Source organism: Fundulus heteroclitus, chromosome 22, assembly GCF_011125445.2.
Source record: "Fundulus heteroclitus isolate FHET01 chromosome 22, MU-UCD_Fhet_4.1, whole genome shotgun sequence".
Lineage (NCBI taxonomy): Eukaryota > Metazoa > Chordata > Actinopteri > Cyprinodontiformes > Fundulidae > Fundulus > Fundulus heteroclitus.
This window is the reverse complement of record NC_046382.1, coordinates 25,648,299-25,671,434: the sequence shown is the minus strand read 5'-3', so window position 1 is coordinate 25,671,434 and position 23,136 is coordinate 25,648,299. Positions and strand designations below refer to the sequence as shown.

At 38.5% G+C, this 23,136-nt stretch overlaps 1 protein-coding gene across 1 annotated transcript in view; it reads right to left on the bottom strand.

The window, feature by feature from the left end:
• The window catches only part of pcsk2 (proprotein convertase subtilisin/kexin type 2), a 44,015-nt gene that overhangs the window by 3,967 nt on the left and 16,912 nt on the right, over positions 1 to 23,136 (bottom strand). Inside the window, exons 6-11 of the mRNA XM_036126408.1 lie at positions 17,360 to 17,436; positions 16,346 to 16,434; positions 15,705 to 15,880; positions 9,956 to 10,171; positions 5,832 to 5,932; positions 4,498 to 4,725 (exon numbers count right to left, since the gene is read on the bottom strand). Coding sequence (XP_035982301.1) covers positions 4,498 to 4,725; positions 5,832 to 5,932; positions 9,956 to 10,171; positions 15,705 to 15,880; positions 16,346 to 16,434; positions 17,360 to 17,436 — 887 coding nt within the window. The remainder of the gene's footprint in view (positions 1 to 4,497; positions 4,726 to 5,831; positions 5,933 to 9,955; positions 10,172 to 15,704; positions 15,881 to 16,345; positions 16,435 to 17,359; positions 17,437 to 23,136) is intronic.

Sequence of the window (23,136 nt, the reverse complement as noted above, 5' to 3'; positions counted from 1 at the left end):
TGATTGTGTTTCTATGGTGTTGTAAAAATATATATTGGTATATAGGTGTGGAGTTTGGTGATGCAAATGTAATGCAAAAGAAGACACTGAACTGACACGGAGGGGTTAAAACAAAAGATGCATCAGCTACAACTGTGGTTGCAAAAGAGAATAGCTTAAGCATACAATCTTAGGCAAAGGGGCCTGTTTTGGTGATCAAATGTTCAGTCCAACATTGTACAGTGCTACGTGAAATGTACTACAATGTAAATCCATCCTTCCACTATCTATACACGCCAGTTACCCTTGTAAGGTCGGAGGGGGGCTGGTGCCTATCTCCAGCAGTCATTGGGCGAGAGGCAGGGTTACACACTGGACAGGTCCGTCACAGTATTGGAAATTATACTATTATTTAGTAAGATGTATTGTTGCCTAGTGGAGCTTATTACACAGAAATTAACAGAATGTTGTTTGACATTGTATAACCTGAGCTACAAAAAAAAAAACCTCTACTGATCTACGCTGCCAATAAAATGTTTGTCTTAATTACTTTCTTGTGTTTCTTACAATTTTAGAACATCATAAAACTCTTATATACAAGGCTTTTTGTGTGCTTTTTGAACTGATTGACTGTTTCCCTCCATCCTCTGCTCAACTTTCCTCAGCCACCTCTCACTTCACACTCAGATTGAACTCAGCTCAGCTGTTTCTCAGCCTGCTTCTCAGCCTGCTTATACCTGCCTTCCACAGTCACTCGCGTCTGCTCTGCCTGTATGCTGCTCCCAGGTCTTGTTGGCTCAGCCTGCCAGACTCTGTTCCTGCATGTGACCTGCCCTCACTCAGGAAGTATTCCAGTTACTTTGTGCTCTGTGATCCTGTGTGTTTCTGCTGTCAGCTCTGCCCCCTCTGGTGGGACACTAACCTGCTATTCTTGTAAAATCTTGGACTGTTTTCTGGATTTTGGATTTTGTCAAGCTCCTCTGGACTGTTTTCTCATGCACTCATCACCTGGTCAGTCAGTTTCAGCCATTACCACCTGTCAGTCTAAATCATCATCACCTGTCTAGCCAGCCATGAATCAATACCAGTCTACTTAATCATCTTTTGTCTCGATGCCTTCTGCTGCCTGTCATCTACTCCAACCTTTACAATAAACTTTTAAAATGTACTCCGTGTTTGGCTGGAATATTGTGTCCCCAGGTCCAGTCACGACAAAAGCCCAGATTTCACCACTGCTTTAAAAAATGCACTATTAAAAGAAGCTACAATTAAAAATGGCTTGCTTCTGCAGTTACATTCCAACAAATAAAATTGGTTGATGCCTAATGTGATTATTATGCCACACCTCAAAAGGACTCTTTATCCAGCTTCTACTTTGGCTAAATCATGAGTAAACTGTCATATTTTTCTGCAATTCATGATACAGTGAATGATCTGTACTGGATTTTTCTAAATTAAACAATCTTTTAAATTAGGGCCATGCCAGTAAATAAGGCAGAGATCAGAATCACACAATGTTCTTTACATTGGTTATCAGTAAATCCAATACAAAACAAAAACTGTTTTCTTATTCAAGCATTCGTGTACCCCCTTATGTCATATCTGTAAATATGTCAACAAATCAATTGGTTTGATGCACCTTTTAAAAAATTAATAGAATGCAGAATTTATATATGATATTGAAACTGGTTAAACTTAGAATCTGTTAATTTCTTGTTTCATTTATTTTTTGGTTTCAAACAACTACTTTTGATATTTTCTCCTAACCTGCTGCACAAGAAAAACAGAATCTGCATGTTGGACATGAAAACCAAAAAAAAAAAAAAAAAAAGAGGGCTTCTCTTCATATCACAGTTTCTGATTAGCAGACCCTTTTCAACAGAAAATGTTTAAATTGGTTCTGCCGACACAAAGATTCAGATAATCCTCAAATTTATTCTAAACTGTGAAACCCATGACCCTTCATCTAATAAAAGGAAAGGTCTCAGGACCTTTTAAATACTACTGTCCCTCGGGTCAGAACAGAAAAGTAATTTTTTTAGGGTTTTTTTTAGGTTTTCTGCTCCAGCTTCATGGAACAGTTTTCTTCTCAGCCATGACATTAGGTTTGGACATCCAATTGTTGGCTCCTTACCACCGACAAAATGTAGAGACCACACATACTGTAGCTCCCGATTACAAACTCGTATCCAACATTGACATTTCTTAGCATTCCTTCAGAGTTTAGGAAGACAAATAAAAAAACAACAACTCCATATGGTCACAATCATCATATCAAGTGTCAATCCGGCAGATACCAAAGCATCAGAGTTTTTTGTAACCATAATATGTCTGTGGGGGCAATGTTCAGGACAGATCTGTCGCCTCTTTGACTCATAGAAGTAAACTATACAAGCTTTACCACTCAACATTTGTTTAAATCTAATATGGCCGCAGGGCATCCACGCTGTGCTGTTTTAAATTTAGCAAAATGACGTCATTAGCAAAAAGCCCTGTTGGCAGTTTTCCTGTAAAGCACATTGTTTCTTCACCATACAGCAAACTTGAGCTTGAAGAACTGTGCAGGGGAGGGGGTGTGGGCAGCATTTACGTAAGATTGATTGACATTGTTAACCAATCAAAACCATGTTTCTGTTTGTATATAGTATATATACATATATATATATATACTATATATAATTGTAGCCTCCAACATATGCTTAAAAATAATGCTAAAAGAGAATGTCCCTGAATAATGCAGCACCACTAATGTTTGATTGATATGCCTTCTTGTTGATATCTGACAACCCTGACCTCAAACCTAGCTGATGGATTGTTGCCATTAATTTCTTTCTTTAGCTTTTTTCTTCCTGTTTTTTTCAGTAACATATGTGATTTTAAATCCAACCGAGTAAAATACCTAAATCAAATCATACTCAAGAACAAGTAAAAGTTTGGCTTTTGTAAGCTACTTAAAAAAGTATAAAGTATACACAAATTATACTTAATTACAGTAACGTTAGTAAGTTACTTTCCTCCCCTGGTAAAAACTGCAAGCCCACAGTCTATTGACAATTGGAGCGAAGTCGTGCCAAAAACCTTTTTGAGAACATTTAAATAAATGGGAGCCATTTCATCAAGCTCCTTGTTTTGCTAACATCAGTGACTTGAATTTCATGCAGGGAAGCCAGTGAAGCTCAGTGGAAAAAAGGAGTGACATGCGCTCTTTTTAGGCTGATTGAAAACCAGATGCATGGCCACAATCCAGACCGTCTGCAGAGGTTTCAGAGCACAGGCTGCAAGACAAGTTTGAAAAGAGTTGCAGTAGTCAAGGTGCGAGATGACAACAGACTGCACCAGGAGCTGGGTGTCATGTTCTATTAGGTATTGCCTAATTTTTCTTATGTTTAAAAATGGGGAGCACCTCGATCATGAAACAATCTTTAAAGGTCAGCTGATAATCGATCATGACATCAAAGGCTCTAGTTACCTTTGATGGAGCAAGAGATAGGGATTTCATTTTGATGAAGATATTGTGGTGTAGGATCGGTTTGGCTAGGAAGACGAGCAGTTTTCTTTTAGACAGGTTTAGTTGGAGATGACAATATTTGTAAAACACCATCTGAGTTTTGTAGTGAAATTATGTGGTCATCAGGTGGGAATGGCAGATAGAGCTAGGTATCGTAATTATAGTAATGATATGAGAAGCTGTGTAATTGGATGAAGTTGCCCAGTGAGGTGGAATATATGGTGTATAAATAGGCAAGAGGTCCCAGTACTGAACCTTGGAGGACCCCTGTGTTGAGGTGGGGTGCTGCTGAATTGTGACCATTCCAGGATACATTGAATGACCAACATGCAAAGTACGATTCAAATTAGGAATGTGCTCTCCCCATAGTGCCCCTTTTAGAAAGTATGGAAGCATACCATGGTGAGAAATGTGGTTAAGTCGAGAAAATTAACAACAGACAAGATGGCTGTCACCGTGGCTTCTTTTAAGGCTTCTGTCACAACATACAGCCATTTTGGTGAAACGGCCCCTTTTGAACCTCTCCAAGGAGGTTGTTTTGTGAAAGGTACTCTGTGGCCTGCTTGAAGAAAGCCTTTGCTATGGTTCTAGATAGAAAGGGAAGGAGAGAGACCAGTCAATGTTTTTCTACGTGAGTTGGACGGTGGTTTCTGTGGCAGTGGCGAGCATGTTTCAGTCTGGTAGGAAATATTCGTGTCAGTGGAGATGCTAAAAGACTGTCTTGACAAATAAATGTAGAATTTCTAAATTGTCCTGTGTACAAGACCACAGGACAGCCTGAACTGCAAATCTAAAACTTACAGGGTTATTAAGTGGATACTCTGATTACAGATTTTTTATTGAATTAGGTTGTCCTGGGATTACCCAGTAATTAGATGAGAGTTTCTCCTCCAGTCTGCAGGGTTTTCCTTTCTAAAATCTTGGAAGACTACTTGCAGAGTGAAAAGGCATTTTTCAGTGTTTTTTTGCTATTAACATTTATCTGCACATATATTTTTTAAGTAACTCACTGGGGTTCCTGGATGGATCCAGCTACACAGTGGAAACGCTCTGGCACAGTTTTCCACTCTTTGGCCATTTTCACCATGCCCCCGGCATCCAGCACTCCGTATCCAAACAGATGGTTGAACTCCAAGCCTACGCCATTCCTTCTCCACTGGTGGACTTCATCATGGAGCTGGTTTCGCTTTGAGGTTAGGACTGACAGGTGCTGCATGTCTCTCCATGTCAGGTTGGGGCTAACATGAACACAAAAGAAAGAATATTTAGGACAGAGTGTGCTGGGAGGGAGATTTCCCCAGAAAAAAAAACATTTAAAGGAAAAAAAATAGAATAGCTAAAAGCTTTCTATATCAGTGTTTGTGTTTTGGGTGCATACGGTTTCCTTTCTCTGTTTCTATATTATTGTCTGTTTTTAGTGACAGCTTTACTCTAACAGATTTATGTTGTTCCACGGTTCAAGTGTGTTTGGGCAGTAAAAAGGCTTGTGGGCTATTTGCAGCCGGACAGGGTGGGTATCCGGTCTTCAAACAGCAACATCATTATAGTGTGTGCTGAGCAAACAGTGTGCCTTTACTCAGCTCCATCAGCTGGTGTTACTTAATGGCCAGAGAATTTTGTCAGCCTTTAATGTGAGAAGCAAAGCCCCGAGAGAGAAGAAAAACAATGACTGGGTCTCCCTTAGGATTCAAGAAGCTGCGATAGTTCAGATTATGGATTTGTCATCCAACAACAATCTCTTGTCCTTGCTTCTGGTATCACTGTTAGCTTTTAGATAACAGCATTTAACCATATGTGGATTGTGAGTAATCTTTTTTTGTTTATTAGATAATGTTACATGCTGCCTTTTCTTCAACCACAGTGATGTGATAAATAGGATCCAAGTAACACTATGTTTATGTGTTTTTGCTCCTTTTTTCAACCTTCTACTGCGATCTGTTAACTGACCCAAGGAGGATTATCATCCTTTGAGTCTCTACTCTGTCACATATGGTTTACTTTGGCTCTCTGTTGTGATAAATCAGCAATTCTGTAGGAAGTGATTTACATCTCTGTGAAAAATGGAGAAAAGACTTGCACTATTAAAGTGTTTGGTCTCCAAGAAATTTACAATATGAGAATGAAGAAGAATGGAGACAGTAAATACATTGCTATATGTGGATAAAAGCAAAAGGTTATTTCGAAGAAAAAAAGGCTACACATACACTGGTGACTTCTCGCTGCCACCTTCTCCAGCTAAGCATCATTCAATGAGGCAACTGAATGGTCTTTGATGCAGACAGTCCATCTAAATCAATATTCACAACTATGACAGGCATGTCACAAGGGGCTGTGGAGTACATACTTAGCTTCAAGAGCCAGAGCAAAGACGCCTGCTGCCTCTGGTGCTGCTGCCGATGTTCCAGAATGACGTAGCGTGCAGTTTCCATACAAATCTGTAGTAGCCTGAAATAATTAAATCACAGTAAAAACAAAGAAGGACCATTTTAATAATGTCATGCCTACAGTCACTTGCAACACATTCTACTGTTAGCTGTGTACGGCACAAATTTCTACTTTATAGGAGAGCAGCAAAGATAAAGTTAGTAAAAAAAGTCAAAAGCCCCCGTGGAGCACACCACAAACAGGTGTTCTGCTCAGAGAAGAAAGAAATATAATATGTTGACTGACATGCGAAATTATATTTGTGACAGAAAACTGACAATGAATATCAACCAAACCATTTTCCCAAGGTGCAACATGGCAGTGGCAGCATCATGCTGTTTGGATGATTTTGATCAGCATGAACTGGGAAACTGGTCAGAGTTGAATGGGCGATACTGTACATGGACCTATGTGGCAAAGCCCATGCCTATATCTTCAACTATCTAGAGCCTTATGCCTGTTCTCGCAGTCTGAGATCTTTCATTTAAAGGCCGTTATTGGTTCCAAGCACACATGTTAAGACCAAAGGAAAATAAATCAGATTGTGGAGTGTGCTGCCTTAATCTTTGAGATGTCTTGATTTTGATTATTTTAAGACAAGGCACGTTTTTGTATAGAGCATTTCAGCGACAAGACAATTCAAAGTGCTTTACACAATGAAAACATAAGAAAAGAAAATGCATAAAGTACACCTTAGTGGGACAATAAAGTCAAAATACAGAAAGGTTGAACTACATACTGCAATTAATTATGCTTCAGGTTATGGTTTGAATACAACAGCACAAGGCAACTTTAAACAAGTGGGGTTTTAGCCCCTGATTAACACAGAAGAAGAAGAACTCAGAGTTTCAGCATTTGCAGTTTTCTATGGGTTTGTTCCAGATTAGTTGAAACATAAAAACTGAATGCTGCTTCTCCATGTTTGTTATTGATTCTGGGGATGCAGAGTAGACTTGAACAAGAATACCAGAGTGACCTTTTGTGGCTAAGCCATTCAGTGATTTATAAACTTACTCGCTTCTTGTAACTCTGAGATACAGGGAGCCAATGTAAGGACTTTAGAAATGGGGTGATGTGCTCTACTTTCTTGGTTTTAGTCAGGATGCAGGCAGCAGCATTCTGTCTAAGTTGACTTTTTGGGTAGATCTGTAGAAACAGTGTTGCAGTAATTAATTTGAATAAAGATAAAAATAGATCCTGTTGGGACATTAGTCTTTTAATCCTGGAAATTTCATAGATAGCTGACCATGTAACTGTCTATGTGTCTTTGAAGGTTGAGGCCTGAGTCCATCACTAAACCCGAATTTTGGGCCTGACCAGTGGTTTCTCGCTGTAGTAAGTGAAGCTGTGTGCTAACTCTTGATCGCTACTGTTTTTTAAGGCCTGGGGAAACTCCTGCAAAAAGGGAGGAGTTTATCATTTGAATCAAATCAGATGCTATGGAAGGCAAAACCTTTGTAAAGAAAGCTAGAGGTAAATATTGAGACAACAGAAGGAGGAGCTCAATTGGTGCAGTTTCCTCTGAACTTCTGTAGTTGATTTAGTAGAATTCTTTTTCAAAATTTCTTTTGACTAGATACATTTGAACTTCAAGTTGATATAAAGACTACCCTTTTGATTTTCTGAATTCCTCTGTAAAGAAGTTAGCAAATTCATTGCAGGTTCTTGTTGTCATTATCTCGGCACTAGTGCTGGTCTGATTATCATCTGACACACTTGTTCAGCTCTGCCCCGTTTCTCATCAACCCTCATCAGATCCACCTGCACCTCTTACTATATAACCAACCCTCAGACCAGTCACTAGTGCCAGAATATGATGAGCCACCGGTGAGTCTAATCCATCTTCCTGTATCCTGTCTACCTGCCTGTTTCCTGTTCCGTTCTGCCTCCTGATTTTCTGAGCCTGCCTAACCCTTGTCGGACCTGATTGCCTGCCTGTTACCTGACCTGTTTCTGTGCCCTGACTCTGCCCCAGACTCCGCCCTGGACCTTCTCATGGATTTTGAATTCTGGCTATTCCCTCTGATCATCCTGCCTGATGTTGCCATCACAGTTCTGACCCTTTGCCTGCCTTTTGACTACCGAGCCCCTGCCAGTCCTGTGGGAGACAACCCGAGAGCTTCTCTGACCAGATTCTGGATCGCACTAAGAATCGTGAGCATCCTTTCCCACCTACTGGAGCCTGCACTCACCTTCCCCGCCTGTTCCCGTATTGTAAGAAGGTTAGTGACCATAAGATCAGTGACTGATTCATTCCGCTAAATCTATCTGGTCCCTAACCTGTTGTCTCGGCTTCCAGTGGTTCCTGTCCCTGACGATTCACCCCCGACCTGCAGTTTAACTTTCAATAAACTGTCTTTAAATGTAACCTGTTTGTTCTGGTTGAATTCTGGATCCTCTGGTTCTGGTCATTAAACTTGTAGAGTGAAGCTCTGATGTGGCAAACAAGGCTGAAGTATTTTTAATATTTTTTGTTGATGATTTCAGGAAAGAAGCGGTCCTTTGCATTCTTCAGTTGTGTGTTTTATTAGTGGAGTTTATCTTTTTAGATGTCACAGTGAACCTGGAATCCAGTCTTTTGCCACCTCTATTCAGGTTTTTGACACCCTCCTTTTTTCATTTCACTTTCACTTGAAGCACTTCTTCAGAGTTTTCTTCTTACCAGAGACAACCTTTGGCTTTGAAGAAGCAGTTAAAGACTCACTTATTTAGAGTGGCTTTTAACATGTTTTATACTGTAAGATGTTACACGTGTACTCTGTTGTTTTTTTGTTGTTTTTTTCCCTTTAGAAAAAGTAATAATACTACACTTGCCGTATGAAGATGAAGCAGGACAAAATGTAAAACAAAACTTCAAGAGGTTTCTATACTTTAACCAGACATTTTATAGTGTTTTTTAATCCTTCTTTTTTATCTTGACCAGAAGAAAAGTGTAATCCTTATCTGTTGATTGCTGATCAGTCAAAGAGAGCTTAGTGCAATTTGACTAAATTACACAATCAGAATGAATAATTATTTATTTACAAAAAACGGTACTTAATAAGAAATGACAACAGATTTACCACAATTACAAGAAAAAAGACCCTTGAGAAGATCATGCTTTGTCAACAGCCTAGGGTGATTTGCATGAACATCCAAAAGCTGCATACTCTATAAACAGGTACTTTAGAGAATCTTGGTATATAGTGTTCATATGTAGACATAAATGTAACATTATTACAATTTAGTATTTGAATAGAAAGGATCAAGGTCAGACCAAATGACCATTTTTCAAACTACACTATTTCCCTCTGAGACTGAACATACTCTTGTGTGTATGCTTTGAGAACGGACCTCACTCCCTGAAAAAGCTGTAAAAGATGATAGGGAGGCATTTTGAAATACCTAAATTAAATCACAATTTTTCCCGAGCCTTTCTAAGATTTTTTTTCGTCTCTAAGCACAATTGTAAAAGGAGGTTCAAATGTGCAACCTGAAAAGAAGGGCCAATTATTAATTGTGCAATGTTTAACAATTTCACAAACTATTATATCAGTCTGTAGTAGAAACACAAAAAGATAGTTTGATTAAAAAAAGGTGTCCCACAAAGGGAAATAACCGAGAAGAGAGGAAGGAATGATAGGATGAATAGCAAAGCATTGAAAACAGAAAGATTTATCATGCCAGCATCATTCTGAGCATCAAAAATAGAAATCTGAATGTCAGCCTGATTTCTTGGGCAGAGCTATTCCTCCATCTAAGCCTCCATTATTTTTCTCGGCCATTTAGCAATTTCCTGGACTCATTCAATCTCCTGAAGGGTCTAGGATGGACATATGCTGTGCGAAAAGAAAACGAGGAAATAACAGCTCAGTCTATGAATGAAAGAATATCTTTAAGAGAATAAGATAGGCTCTTTAAAGACAGATATGAGAAAAATTGCAGAGAAATAAAGCTGAATCATCATCAAATGTCAGAAGTATCAGGGTAATTCCCATTTAATAATGTGAACTTTCCATCGTCACTTACTGTGAAATGTATATAATTAAATATGAGCACACTCACAACGCCAGCTTCAGGGTTCCGTTTTCGCCCATTGCTGAATGTGGATGCCAGAGTGGAGGAGCAGCTTTCATCGTACAGAGCAGTGCGGCCATCGTTGATCGCAGAGTTGATCGAAATGGTCCACATGCTGGAGGCATAACCGTCACAGTTGCAGTCGTCATAGCTGCCACCATCTCCTGATGCCCACACATAGATGCTGCCTTTTCCCCCTCTCCCCTAAAACAACATCGCACATTGAAGCAAAAAACATAAGATCCCGTGCTTGTTTCTTATGGGGTTCTGAAAGTTAAAGTGATGATTAGGAATAAGTGAATTTAATATTAGTGCAATTATGCAACCAGTATCAACATTTTCTGCTGTTTATTTAAGTGACTGAAATTAATCTTCTTGGTGCATCTTTGGAATTGCTCGTGCACTAAAATCTCTTGATACCAGGTGTTGGTTTGCTAATTGTTGCTGAACAAAACTATGCATGTAGCATCTTGGGTCCAACACTGTGGGACAAAGTGTCTAATAACAAAGCTACCTAATGAGATCCGTCACAAATGCAGTCACTTCCCAAAATGCAGCACTAACGCAAAAGACAACATTGTTATGTGTAATACGTTTTTTGCATTCCAACCTTAAATAGAAAATAACAATAATTATCGCGTGGACAATTCTAATGGTTGTATTTAGCTAGCTTTGGTGTTAGCCATTCATTGTAGCTCCACTGCTCTCACCGTAAACTTTGAAAATGGCTGAGAGTCTCAACAAGCAAAATGTCTTAAGTTTATGAGATGAAGAGGAAGGCCTCAGAAGAAAGAAATAAGACCAGAGTGTTTTTGGGAGATTCTTTCACGCAATCCCACTGAGGAGTGGAAGAGCAAATAAGACGGTCAGCATGCGTGCCGTTATTCAAAAAGGGACTTGGGAGTTTCTTAATTAAAATTCTGGAAAAATCGCCACTCTACCTTTAAGCTAAGGGTAATGCTGTATGCTTGTAATAATAACCTGTATTTTATAACAAACCTGCTAGACAAAGACATTATTTCCATAGAGTTTAAAGCAAACATTTTTTTGCATTGCAGTAAAAATAGTTTGTCTCCATTGTGATATTTCTTGTTTTTGCTTTAAGTCACAAATGTGTCAGATGATCATAGTAATTTTAACATCAGACCAAGAAATCCAGAGTAAAGATAAAATGCGGTTTTCAAATCATGATTTCAGTCACTAAGGGGACAAAGAACACATCAAAATCAGCACCCGCCCCGTATTTAAAAGCCATTGCTTTCTAAACCTAATAAGTTGTTGCATCACCCTTGCCACCATTAGCTGCAATCAAGTGTTTGTGATAAATGTCAATAAGTCTTTCACATCCCCCTCTGCCACTAGTCTAAGTGTTGGTTATTTATTTTAAACAATTTTTTTTTTATACACCAGTAACAGTGAAACAAAAGATGGTATGTAGTGAGGTTGTCCAAATAAAAGATGCCCCGACATTTGAGAGCAACATAAAAAATTTAAGTAAACCTCTTGTATCTGCAATAGTTTAGTTGTAACCCTGTCCAGGCAACCTAAGCTAACCCTAGCTGTTATTAGCTGGACAGACACAGTCCGCCCGATGACCGATTACTGTTGGTTGGAGCTCCCCCTTCTGCTGTGCAGTGCTCGACCACACAACACTGTCCACTAAAATTACTACAACTACTGCCAGGACTAGCCAGCTTTCTGAGGGAAACCCTGCTCTCCTTGAGGAAATTATTAGCTTCATCTATTACAGCAAGTGGTCCGGGTGCTAACGCAGCAGAACAGCCAGAGGTTATCACACAGCATGATTATATGGTTGTTGGCACGGTGTTCTTCTTCTGAAAGTCTATTTTTTCTTGACAGATGTAATTGCACACACACCTTCCACAAGCTCCACTTTTGTCTCAACACTCCAAAGAATATTTTTGCCCATGGTTGGGAATGATCAAGATGCTTTTGGGAAAAGTGTGATGGCCTTTGTGTTCTTTTTGGTAAGCAGTGGTTTGGGTCTTAGATGCCACTTTAGTGTCTTTCTTCTTACTGAAGCATGAACCCTGAGCCAAACATGGCCAAAGGAGACCTGCAATGCTTTAGATGTTCTGGGTTCTTATGTACTATCTGGGCTGATAGTTTGACCAGCTTGCACTGTCTGTAATGCAGCAGCAGGGCAAGCACGTCTCTTAATAACTCTTGTTGTGCAACACAATAACCAAGAAAAAGGCTGCAGTTGGAAAATAAATAAGCTCAAATAAGTGACTTCACATTCAATGAGAAGCCCAGAAAACTACAACCAGCGACTGAAAAAAATAAGTCTGTCAGTGACAGTTCTACATCAAATTACTCCCAGAGTAAAATTGTTAATGTAGAAACAACAGGAAAACAGGACATAGCCTATAGTTATTAAAATATTATCCTTTGAACCCAGAGATTCTAATTTTTTTGATTATGCAGGGGATTATTTATACACAAATAGTGTAACCTTTAATGTTCTGTGTCACCAAACAGATTCAAAACACAAACATAATAACTGCCAAGTCTGGGATGATACCATGTTGGGAGTGTTTGCTAACCTGTAGTCATGCTGCTGGGTCCATTACTGGGCTGGCTGACTTTAATCATGCAAAAAAACTGTGGTAAAATCTTAACTGGTAAATTTTGTGCATGCGCTGAAACCTGCAGACATTCTCTCTACTCCACTCCTTTCTATCCAGCAGAAAAGTATGCTACTTTAAGTCGCTCCAGTTTCTTTCATGCTTCTTTAATAATGAGGGTCCAGTTATATCTTGCATAATATCAGATTGACTCAGTCTGATGTATCTTACTAGGCCACATGCGGCCGCGAGGGGGGCTTCGCGCCCACACATCATAGTGGCTGCGTTTTATTATTGGGTAGGAAGAAGAAGAAAAAAAAGACCAACGACCGGTTCGGCCTGAAACAGACCGGCCGGGAGGGAATCCTCCAGAACCTCCCTGGCATCCCGCACCTTGGTGTGACTGACTTTAGCCACCGCTCAAAGTTGATACTACTGGAAAAGCGGCATTAATTCTATCTAATTCTAAACACTAATTTGCACTGTAGAGTGCATTTTGCGAGATTCAGGGGTGAACTGCTCCTCCTCTCATTTAGCCTCCAGCCTGTCAGAAGTATGCAGGACTGCAGCTTCTTCTCACAGCAAGCAGGGCACCTGCAGCTGGAAGGGGCGCCGATTCCTCACACAATGATATGATAGATAAGCTGCTTTTGGGACCCTGATTATTTTTAATTATTTTTTTTTTTTTTTTTATGCTCGTGCCGACCCATATGTGTCATTGAAAAAAGTGCCGCCCAGGGCGGCTGCCCGGTTTACCTGTGCCAAGAACCACTAATGCTTATGATGATTGCATTTGGCAACACTGCTTTTAACCTTAACATATACATTTTTCCTCAAAGTATTTGTTTTGTATGTGCTCAGGTTTTCTATGTTACATTACAATTAGTTTGATTATCTGAAACATATGTGTGATAAAAACGCAAAAATCTGTAAGGTGCAAACACTTTTTCACAGCACTGTAGACAGACAAAAAGATTGACAAATTGGTATAATTTTGCTTTGTAGGTTAGTAAACTGACTTCATATAAATGTACATCTTGCTTGGGTGAAAAAGGCATATAATTTATTGGGGGGGGGGGGGGGGGAACTGTAAAATGTCTTTTTTGTTGTTGTTTCCTGTCTTAAAAGAGGAAACAACAAACTAGCTCCAGGCAGAGAACATCCTTTATGTCCTCTGTGCTGCACCTGTGAATACAAAAGGCTGACGGTTTCCCAACAAGGCTGACGATTAAGCGGAGTACGGGTGGCGCTTTCTTTTTTTCCTTGCTCAAATCATCCTCCTGAGTATAAAAAAGGGAGGTTTGTGCATCACTTAGCTCACTTCTGTGCTGTAGGCCTTCGCCGTTCTGTTTTCTGCTCCAATTCTGATAAAGTGCTTTAATTTTTGCTCAGGATAGTGTTATCCATTTTCATTACAGCCACATAGTCTCCTTCGGGGGCTTATAGAACATAATGTACTTCCTAATTTGACACCTCCTAGTCTGCACAGGGCATATCACATACAGCCGACACAGAAGCTTATGCAAGTGATTCATTAGAATCTTCTGTGAGCAGCAGATTGCAGAGTGCCTTCATGATAAGTGATGTTTGTTTCACCGAGAATTACACTGAGGTTTGCTTCTGTTCAGCTACTCTGCCTGAGATGGACTTGTTTCAGACCAGCTCGCACCTGCTCGCAGATGGCGTAAGACGATTAATCGAGCAAGTAATTGGCAGTATAGCTTTTAGCATTACAGCTGTGTGTGCGCGTGCATGCATGTGTACACAATAGCTATAGCTAGAGTTATGAGTAAAAGGTAACATGAAGTGCTGCCACTTTAACTAATGCTGTTGCAGTTACTGTTCATCTGAAATGGGTGCTCTTTATTATCAGTATCATGAATATTCAGAGAAACTTTCTTCCGTGTGGATATTTCCATTTGTGTCATAAGATCGATACATTTGTGAATTTGATATAACATTTGCAGCCATTTAATAATTGCTATTATTAAAAGCAGCCATTTTAATAATAGCACAGTTCAGTGGAAAACTGCTGCAATTACAATCCAGTGTTAACAATGCACAGAGCTCAGGGAAGATGAGTTTCCATACTAACATGCTTATGGCTAAAAGACAAAAGTAATTTCCCTCTGGGATTATTAAAGTATGTCTGATTCTGATTCTGATTCTGAAGACTTCAAGAAAGCTTTAAATCTTGAATAGAAAAGAGGATCTGAATCATTAGCATTTTCTTCAACACATAGCAGATGTCAACTAAACATATATGCTAAATGCTCTTTAGTGCAATAATATAATTTATTCATATATTAAAATTTCATCTGTAAGAATCATTATCCTCTTATTTGATCAGTTTCTGAAAAGGTATATGCCTGTCCTATATCTGCCTTGGTGTAAGGAATTTCAGTGGCATAGGAAGATACACTGAGTATGACCTTTTTTTTCATTGCATACTGCAGCAAACAATATTTGATGGTCAGCAAAGAAAGGTAGCTACAGTTGTTTGGACAAAATTTAGTGAAATGAGAGTTGCTAAGAAGAATTCTTTATGATGTATTTCACTACAATAATTTTACATCTTTCTAATGTTGTTTTTACTCTTTTGGATGAAAAAATAACGTACATCAATTTATTGAAAGTAATCATATAATTATTATTTATAAGATCATCAGACATGGGTCCCAAGTGCATTATAAAAGAGTCATGGATCAAGATATTTTCAATTTAGAATAAAAATGAAGTAATATCCCTTATACTGATTGTCTTGCCTTAACTTGTGCAGATCTCAGTCAATGAGGCAGACTGTAAGGTAACTTCATAGTATTTTATGCTGCTGAAAGAAGTTGCCATTCAGCATAAAAAGCTGTTTTCCAAGTATATAATTGTATCAAAAAAAGTTTATTATTAACTTCACTTGTCATGTTTTAGTGTTTAGGCTGAATGGTGTATTTCTACAATAAGTCAAGCTGATCTAATAAAGACCAAACACAATACACCTGTTTGTGCCTTTTCCGGGCGTAAAACTCTTCACTCAGATCAACAGTAACAAATCAACAAGTGCAATGTCAAAGTGCACTTCTATATTTTTGGATAAACTGCAGCAATATTCTAAAAACTATAAAGCAAACCACATCTGACTGATTCCTATTTACCTTATTGACACCATCAGCCATAGCCTGCAGCGTAAGTTCTCTCGGTCCATCCACAGTCTTGCCATCGTCAGTAGGTCCCCAGCTAGCACTGTATATGTCAATAACCTGAGGCATGTGGCTGATGGATGACGCCTCAATGATGTCAGTCATAAACGGCTGGTCCAGCATCCTGATACCTAAAACGAGAGGAGTCATGTTTTTACTAGTTTATCATTTTTGCTGGTGCAAGAAGGCAAGATTTAGAAAAAAGACTGATCCTATTTCGACTGATTGAATCCTACAAAAAAAAACAAAAAACATGTGTGCATACTTTAATAAATGAAGGGGAAAAAAGTATTCACCATTTTAGCACCACGCAAATCAAATTTCTAACTGCTTATTTCATTTCTCAATTTTGGGGCTCAATCTTGTTGGCAATCTGAATAATTTCCACCTCTGCGCACAGAGGTGTACGATGTAAACACCCTTCAGCGCCATTTTTCCACAACAACCTACATTTTCCGCTGTCTCGCTGCAGATCAACCGCACCAGACGTGCGAGGCTGTCATCATACTGTTATCAGAGCTATTATTTAATGCTCTTGTATTCTCATGGTCACCCTCCTTTCTGTGCAAACGGCAGGTTTTTTACATGTCACACACCTGCCACCTTAGAGTTGTAGGCGACTCCCACGCCACAGATGTTATTGTTGGCTGCCGCAGAAACCTCCCCAGCACATCGTGTACCATGACTGGTGACAGAAAAGAAAAAAAAAAAAAGCAAAGAAATGACTGTGGTGAGGATTTGCATGAATTTACATAAATTTGCAAATGATATCTTCTTGGAAAAGTCTGAGCCGAGATTTCACAGATCAGCTGTAACCTTGGTTGCTGTAGACTCTTATGTCAGACTTGAATAAGGTTGTTTACAGCGAAATGATCCGGCTTAGCACTTTTGTCACCATAAGCAGTCAGATTTAAAACACATTTGCTCTGCCACAAACAACATTACCATGTCTAACTGAATGGCCTACACACATCCGACTTTCGTGTTCGCTGGGAAATGTGCGGCTGTGTTGTCATCTCTTTGCACCCCCCATAGGGACACTGCAGAGTCAACCCCTCTTTCCCAGCATGCTTTGCACCAGACAGGCAGCTATTTATAACAACCAGCTGACTAGCCTGCAAGAATTGCCCGACAGTCAGCAACTGCTACTAAACTAAAGCACTGCCTCCTAAATTTGACACAGAGAAGCAGACACACGTACATCAGGGCAGACTGAAGCAGATGTGTAACTAGAACAAATTAGTATTTTTTATAGGTTGTCTACATGTTTTGTATCAAATTGAAATTGATGCTTGGAGATAGGAGGTGGATGAGGCTTTATTAAACATGTCACTACAGTACAAACTTTCTTTTGAGGGGAAGCTAGACTCAGGGTGTTCCTTTTTTTATATACTCTATGTGGACCATTTGTGTAGCTAAAAATAGGCATTGTGGTTTTCTTTGTCTTGCTGCTGGACAACACCTCTGTTTATTTTGCAGCATTAAGTTTCAATGGAACAATGTGGAGAGAAAAGCAAAAACGTGAGAGCAGTCAGACTCCAGATATAGCGCACATGTGTGCACATAAAACACACACTCAATATTTGTTCATATAAACAAAGGGTTGTTACCTGTTGAACCAGTCATCTGTGTATCGTGGAAATGGGAACGGGTCATTGCTGCTAAAATCATAGCTGGCGTCGGCATTCTGAAAGGACCAAATTGATGCATTTATGAAATTAGAAATAGTGAGACAAAAACAAACATACAATGAAAAAGAAAACAGCAGATGGGTATTCGGGAGCATTTGTGTTGTGAATTCCTGATCTTTCATACTGCATGGATATGACAAAACCAAGACTCAACTAATTTAATGACAATTAAGTTGTTAATTCAAGGGCTATTTAAGTACTGTAGATAGTAATACTGTTCAACATTACTCTCTACTGACAGTCACTTTCAAGATTTAGCCCTTCATAAACAATGGCAAACTGTGGAAAAGCAATGGGTTTTTTTTCCAGTTTACTTCAAACATAAACTTGAAGGTGGTTTTAATCACTTTTTTTTCTGAGGCAGCAATTCTCAAAGTACGAACTCTAATCCAGATCCAGAGTGAACCGCAAGTTAACACAGACTAATGCCACATCTGAATTTGATACCATGTCCAGCAGAGCACAAGCTGCTATATATCACTAATACAGCAGCCATATATCACTAAGACTTATGGCCGCAAAGAAAAGCACTTAGTTTATGATATTGGAGAAAACCTCCCTCTAAGTTTTTTTTTTTCTGCACAAAAATACTTGTAACCATAAAAAGAGACATGAGTGGTGTTGTAGTTATGCTTAACTAACCGAAGACCAGACAATACCAGCAGAAAATGAACTAATCAGAAGGCACAAGAAGGAAGGAACCGAACCTACAGATAATGAATAATACTAAAGAGATTAAACAACTGAACAAACTGCCTGATTCCCAGGACACTAAAAACAGATAATCACCTGGGGATAGTGACACCCTGAGCATTTTTCATGTTTACTAATTTCATGGCTGATTGTTTATATCTTTCTATTTTTGTTTCCTAATTTAATATAGATTACGTAATAATCTGTTGATGAACTGCCCCCCCCCCCCCCATAAAAAAATAAATAAGTAAGTTTTTGAAAGTAACAAAGTAGTATTTTTTGTGGATAAATACATTATCATCTGTGATAAAACCTTCTTTTATTGTATCAATAATATATTTGTTCCATTCTATAAATGATAAAAGTAAGGCACCCTGACTAAGGAATTAGTTTGCTTTATAGTATTATAAATATAGTACTAGAACCATAACATGAATTAACTATTAATAGGACTCAGTTGATCGCCCACTATTTGTGAGCCTCTATAATTTTCCACACATTTCACCAGGGTTGTTCATATTTTATTTACAGCTGCTTGGCATCTTTTTGTAGCTGGTCGTCTCTTTGAGGTCATTTTGTAGTTTCTGCAGGCATTTTATGGCCAATTCTGATTATTTCGTGTCATGTTTTGATCATGCGTTAAAAATCCAAAAAAAAAAACAACGCTTCAGGTCTATTTCTTTCTCAATCCTGGTGATTTTCATTTCTATAAAGCCATGTACTACACAGCGTAATGTATCTAGCATAACAGGTGACGTCAAACTGTAAAACCATTATTTCTTATAATGTATTGAAATTACTACCATTGATCATCTCTTTTTTTCTCATCTCCTCATTCAATAGCCTTTGATGTCACCTTTAGTTATTTCTTTACACCCTGGAAACCTTAGCTGCTGAGTTACATATTCACACCAAAGCACAAACAAAGCCTTGCAAATGATTCATTTTGCTCCCAGTATTTAACTTTGATGAGGCATGAGTTATTAGAGGTGTTGTTTTTTTTTTATTAGACAACAATTATTTCAACATTCTGTTTCAAATGAACAAACGCATTCGAACAAACGCATCCTCCTTTGTCTACCTTGATTCAACATGTTATTACAAATCTTCATTTGGCCACATTAATGTGTGGTCAAAGCACTGATCTCAAGCTGAGATAATGACTTAGATTTAATTCCCCATGGCTGATAGGCAAAGGATCAGAAGAAGGACGCAGAGGGAGACAGGACAAATTTGCATGTGTCAAACACTCATTTATCCAGTTATTATAATTACTAGAATAATTATATCATAGATACAAATATACACACGGTAAAGAAGTCTTATTGCTCTGGAAGTGCATTTTGAAAGCACATTCAAACTGTTCCTCACGTACTGGTGTTTGGTCTTTTGTTCTGTACTATTACTACCTGTGAAATGCGCTCTTTGTGTCCATGAGAACAGAGAAGCTGCGCCCATGTCCATCAGCAACAAACTCAAACATATCAGATCAGCGTTGGGAGACTGGTTTGTCACCGCTGCTGTTCCTGCTGCCAGACAACTGGCTGGCAATTAAAGGAGACAACTCAGTCAGCAACAAAACAGAAAGGCAACCAGAACCTTCTGGTTTGAATCAATGGGAATCACACTCTGGATGTGAAAATGTGGGGAGGTTAACAACTGAAAATTGACAATCCTCTCTGTTTCAAAGAGTAAATAGGAAAATGTCTATTAACACGCTTTTGTTGTTATTGTTAGATAAGTGTCAAGTAAGCTGTTTTTTTCTTATTATTTGTTGAACATTCTTTCTTTGAGGTTTTTCTTCCCTAAATAAAGACAAGAGAAATGTAAAAACAGTAAACAGTGTAAAATCACTAAAATGTTGAAAAAGCTTGACTTCAAAACCTGTAGGACTCAGAGAAATGCTTAAAAATTTAAGACCATTGTTTGGTGCACAACATCTCTGAAGAAAGAAAAACTGTTGTTGAGCTCTTGTCAAATGCTGGAGCACTTTTTTCTGTTTCATTAAACTGAGTGAAAAGCCTCGGGACCTGGTAATAAATAACAAGGGAGTATAGCGATGGATCACTTACTGGGCCTCTCAAACTCATATATTTTGCTATCAATCAGAATCTCTTTCCTTCCTGTCATGAGTGCAGCCAGGTACAGAATTACTGAAGCCTTAGTCACCTCATCTTTTCCTGGCAATCCCTGGTTGTTAAAAGAAAAAAAAACACACAGACTAGCCATGTTAAGGCTGCTGGTTTCTTCTTTTATGCCCAGATACAGTTACAAGTTCACCAAGTGTGAGTGCCACTAGGATTTAACTGCAAAGAGTAAGGTATAGTTATCTAAGATGAATACATCAAAAGTACTCTTTTGCCTCAGAGGGCATAACAACGTGGATGGATATAAATTATAGATATTATTGGAAGGGAAGAAAAGCAATAAGCTTTTCCTCCAGCTGTCTTGGTTGTCTTGATTCTGTTATCATGCTCCTGTTTCAGCTGTTTCTGAATGCTTGAAAATGGAAGCAGACTAATATGTTTCCATTTTTAGGGGCTGCCTTAGCTGAATGATGTAAAAACTCTGGCCCCAACCAAATGCAGCTCAAAAGTGACAGAAATGCCCAAATAAATAGTCTAACAAAAACAAGAACTAATGAGCAATACCATTAAGAAACCCGTCATTAGCTTTAGTTTGATACTAATCCTAAACCTATTGGTAAACAATACCTTAAATAGAGAATATTCCTAATACTAATCACTTACTAAAATGTATGGTCTTTGAGTTTTAAACTGCACAATGCTCTTTATGCAACTGTGCCTTAATAAAAATGAATCACTTGACTCATATATAATCTATTAGTTATATATCACATAAACATCTCTTCAGGGTCATTAGGGTACATCACTCTGTTTTATAAAGGAAATATCTAAAAAAAAATAAAAAACTCTTCCACAATTTTATGTTACTTTCAAAAGCCAAAATATTAAAATGGTACAGATTATGTCAAAACGTAAGGTTTAGAGAAAAGTATAGTACAAACATAAACCTGTACATTACCAAAGACAAAACAACTACAAGCATCTAATCTAGCTTTCTATGGTTTTCATTTAGACGTGGCCATGAACACTTCTAAGTAAAATCTCCTCTAATTTATAAAAGCTGTTGTTAGAACTTATACAATAATTTGTTTATATATTTAAAAATTCCAACAAAGAAAATGTATTGAACATATAACATTTTCTTCGCTTCTCTTCCCTTCCTGAATCCAGTAAACTGATAATGACTGGTTTATTAATTTACTATACATAACAAATATAAGTATATCTCTAATCACAAGCCACAGATCCCAAGAAGTGTTTCTTAGGTCTTTAGAACAATGGCATATTTTATTTGTGTCTTTTTTACTTGTTAATTCATTACTCATTGGCTGAATACTTTTTTAGGTTTATCGTGGCAATTAAAAACTCCATTTGATTGATTGATTTATTTTTACCTTGGAAGGCTAAGGAGTTACATAAATGATCCTTTCCTATTAACATTCAGTTATCTTCATTGTTCAGTGTGTTAAGATGGTAACTTCCCATTTGCTTTGTGATAGTTCTTCTGAGGTGACACAAAACTGAACACCTCACCCTTTCTCCACTTACACATGTTTTATTTAGCAGGCAAAAGGAGAAAAAGGTCAATCCTAATGGTCCTGAGAACCCAACCCCCAATACCCACCCACCCAACTCCTCCCCTTCCCCCTATGTAAGCAGCAGCAGTATCGATCTGGTGTGGGAAGCAGGAAAATGAAAAAAATTAACTGAACCTCTTAACAGAAAACAGGCCAAACTCTACAACCACTACAATAATCAGATCCATTTTTAAGTAGTCATATTACGATTTGCATCAATGTGTTATTAATTTCCGTTGATCTCATTTTAAAAAAAAATTGTCAGAGTAGTTTGGCAGTTGTTTTTTTGCAGGTAAATGTGCCATGAAATTAAAACCACCATCTTAGAAATTTCTCATTGCAGTGCATACAGTTTCACTCTTAATTCACCATACCAAAATATAGCTTATGAACATTTGCTGCATGATTGTTACACCAAAGCACCAAAGGAGACATAGAACTAGCCAAAGCATATCCGATTTAAACTGAACTAAAAGACGTGATGAGCTCAAATGATATTTTGTGACAGTTCTCATTCAGCTGACAGTAGGAGGTTTGAAAAACACCATGACAACGTTAACAAAACCGTATCAGTCACGCTGTGTCATTCTTTTCTGGACGCTATCTAACTCAAACAAACACGCACACACACAAGAGATCTACAGCACAGCGTGATGCATCAATCTAGTGAGGCATGCTGCTGCATCTCCACAGCGGAGTCTGCGTGTTATTTTTGGGCCACAGCTCATGTTTGTTCACAGGCGGGTGCATGCAAAGCCAGGCAAACATGGTGACAAGTGTACGGATAAATGCACCCAGAAAAAAATTCAAAAATAAAAAATGTACACAAGAATGTTTTTGGGGATATCTTTCTAAAAGCTGAAAGGTGAACCTTTGTCCCTGTCTATAGTCTTCTGCCGTTTTTGAAAGGTTTTCCTTAGGTACTGCCCTGCATTTCGCTCCCCCCGTTTTCCCATCATCTCTGACCAGCTTCCGTATCCCCGCTAAAGTTGTGCATCCTTTTGATGGAATGATGCTGCCATTACCATCTATCACACTGTGGATTTTCTGTTCAGGCTTATGTAAAATGTTAGATATATATCAACATTATTTTTTATGCCACACATACCATTTTCCACAAAACCCAAAAATGTAATTTTCATCTAATCTGATCAGAGTACCTTAACTTGGCAAACCAGATTGAAAATGTGTAGCACTCTCCATTCTGCTAATCAAGTTACGCTGGTCAAGGCATGCTTATTTGAATAGTGACACTTATGACGATCGTAGATTCTGACTAAACAGATGAGATAGCAACAGCTGCCGTTATTGTTTTGGTTCAGCTGTGGGCTCTGCACCG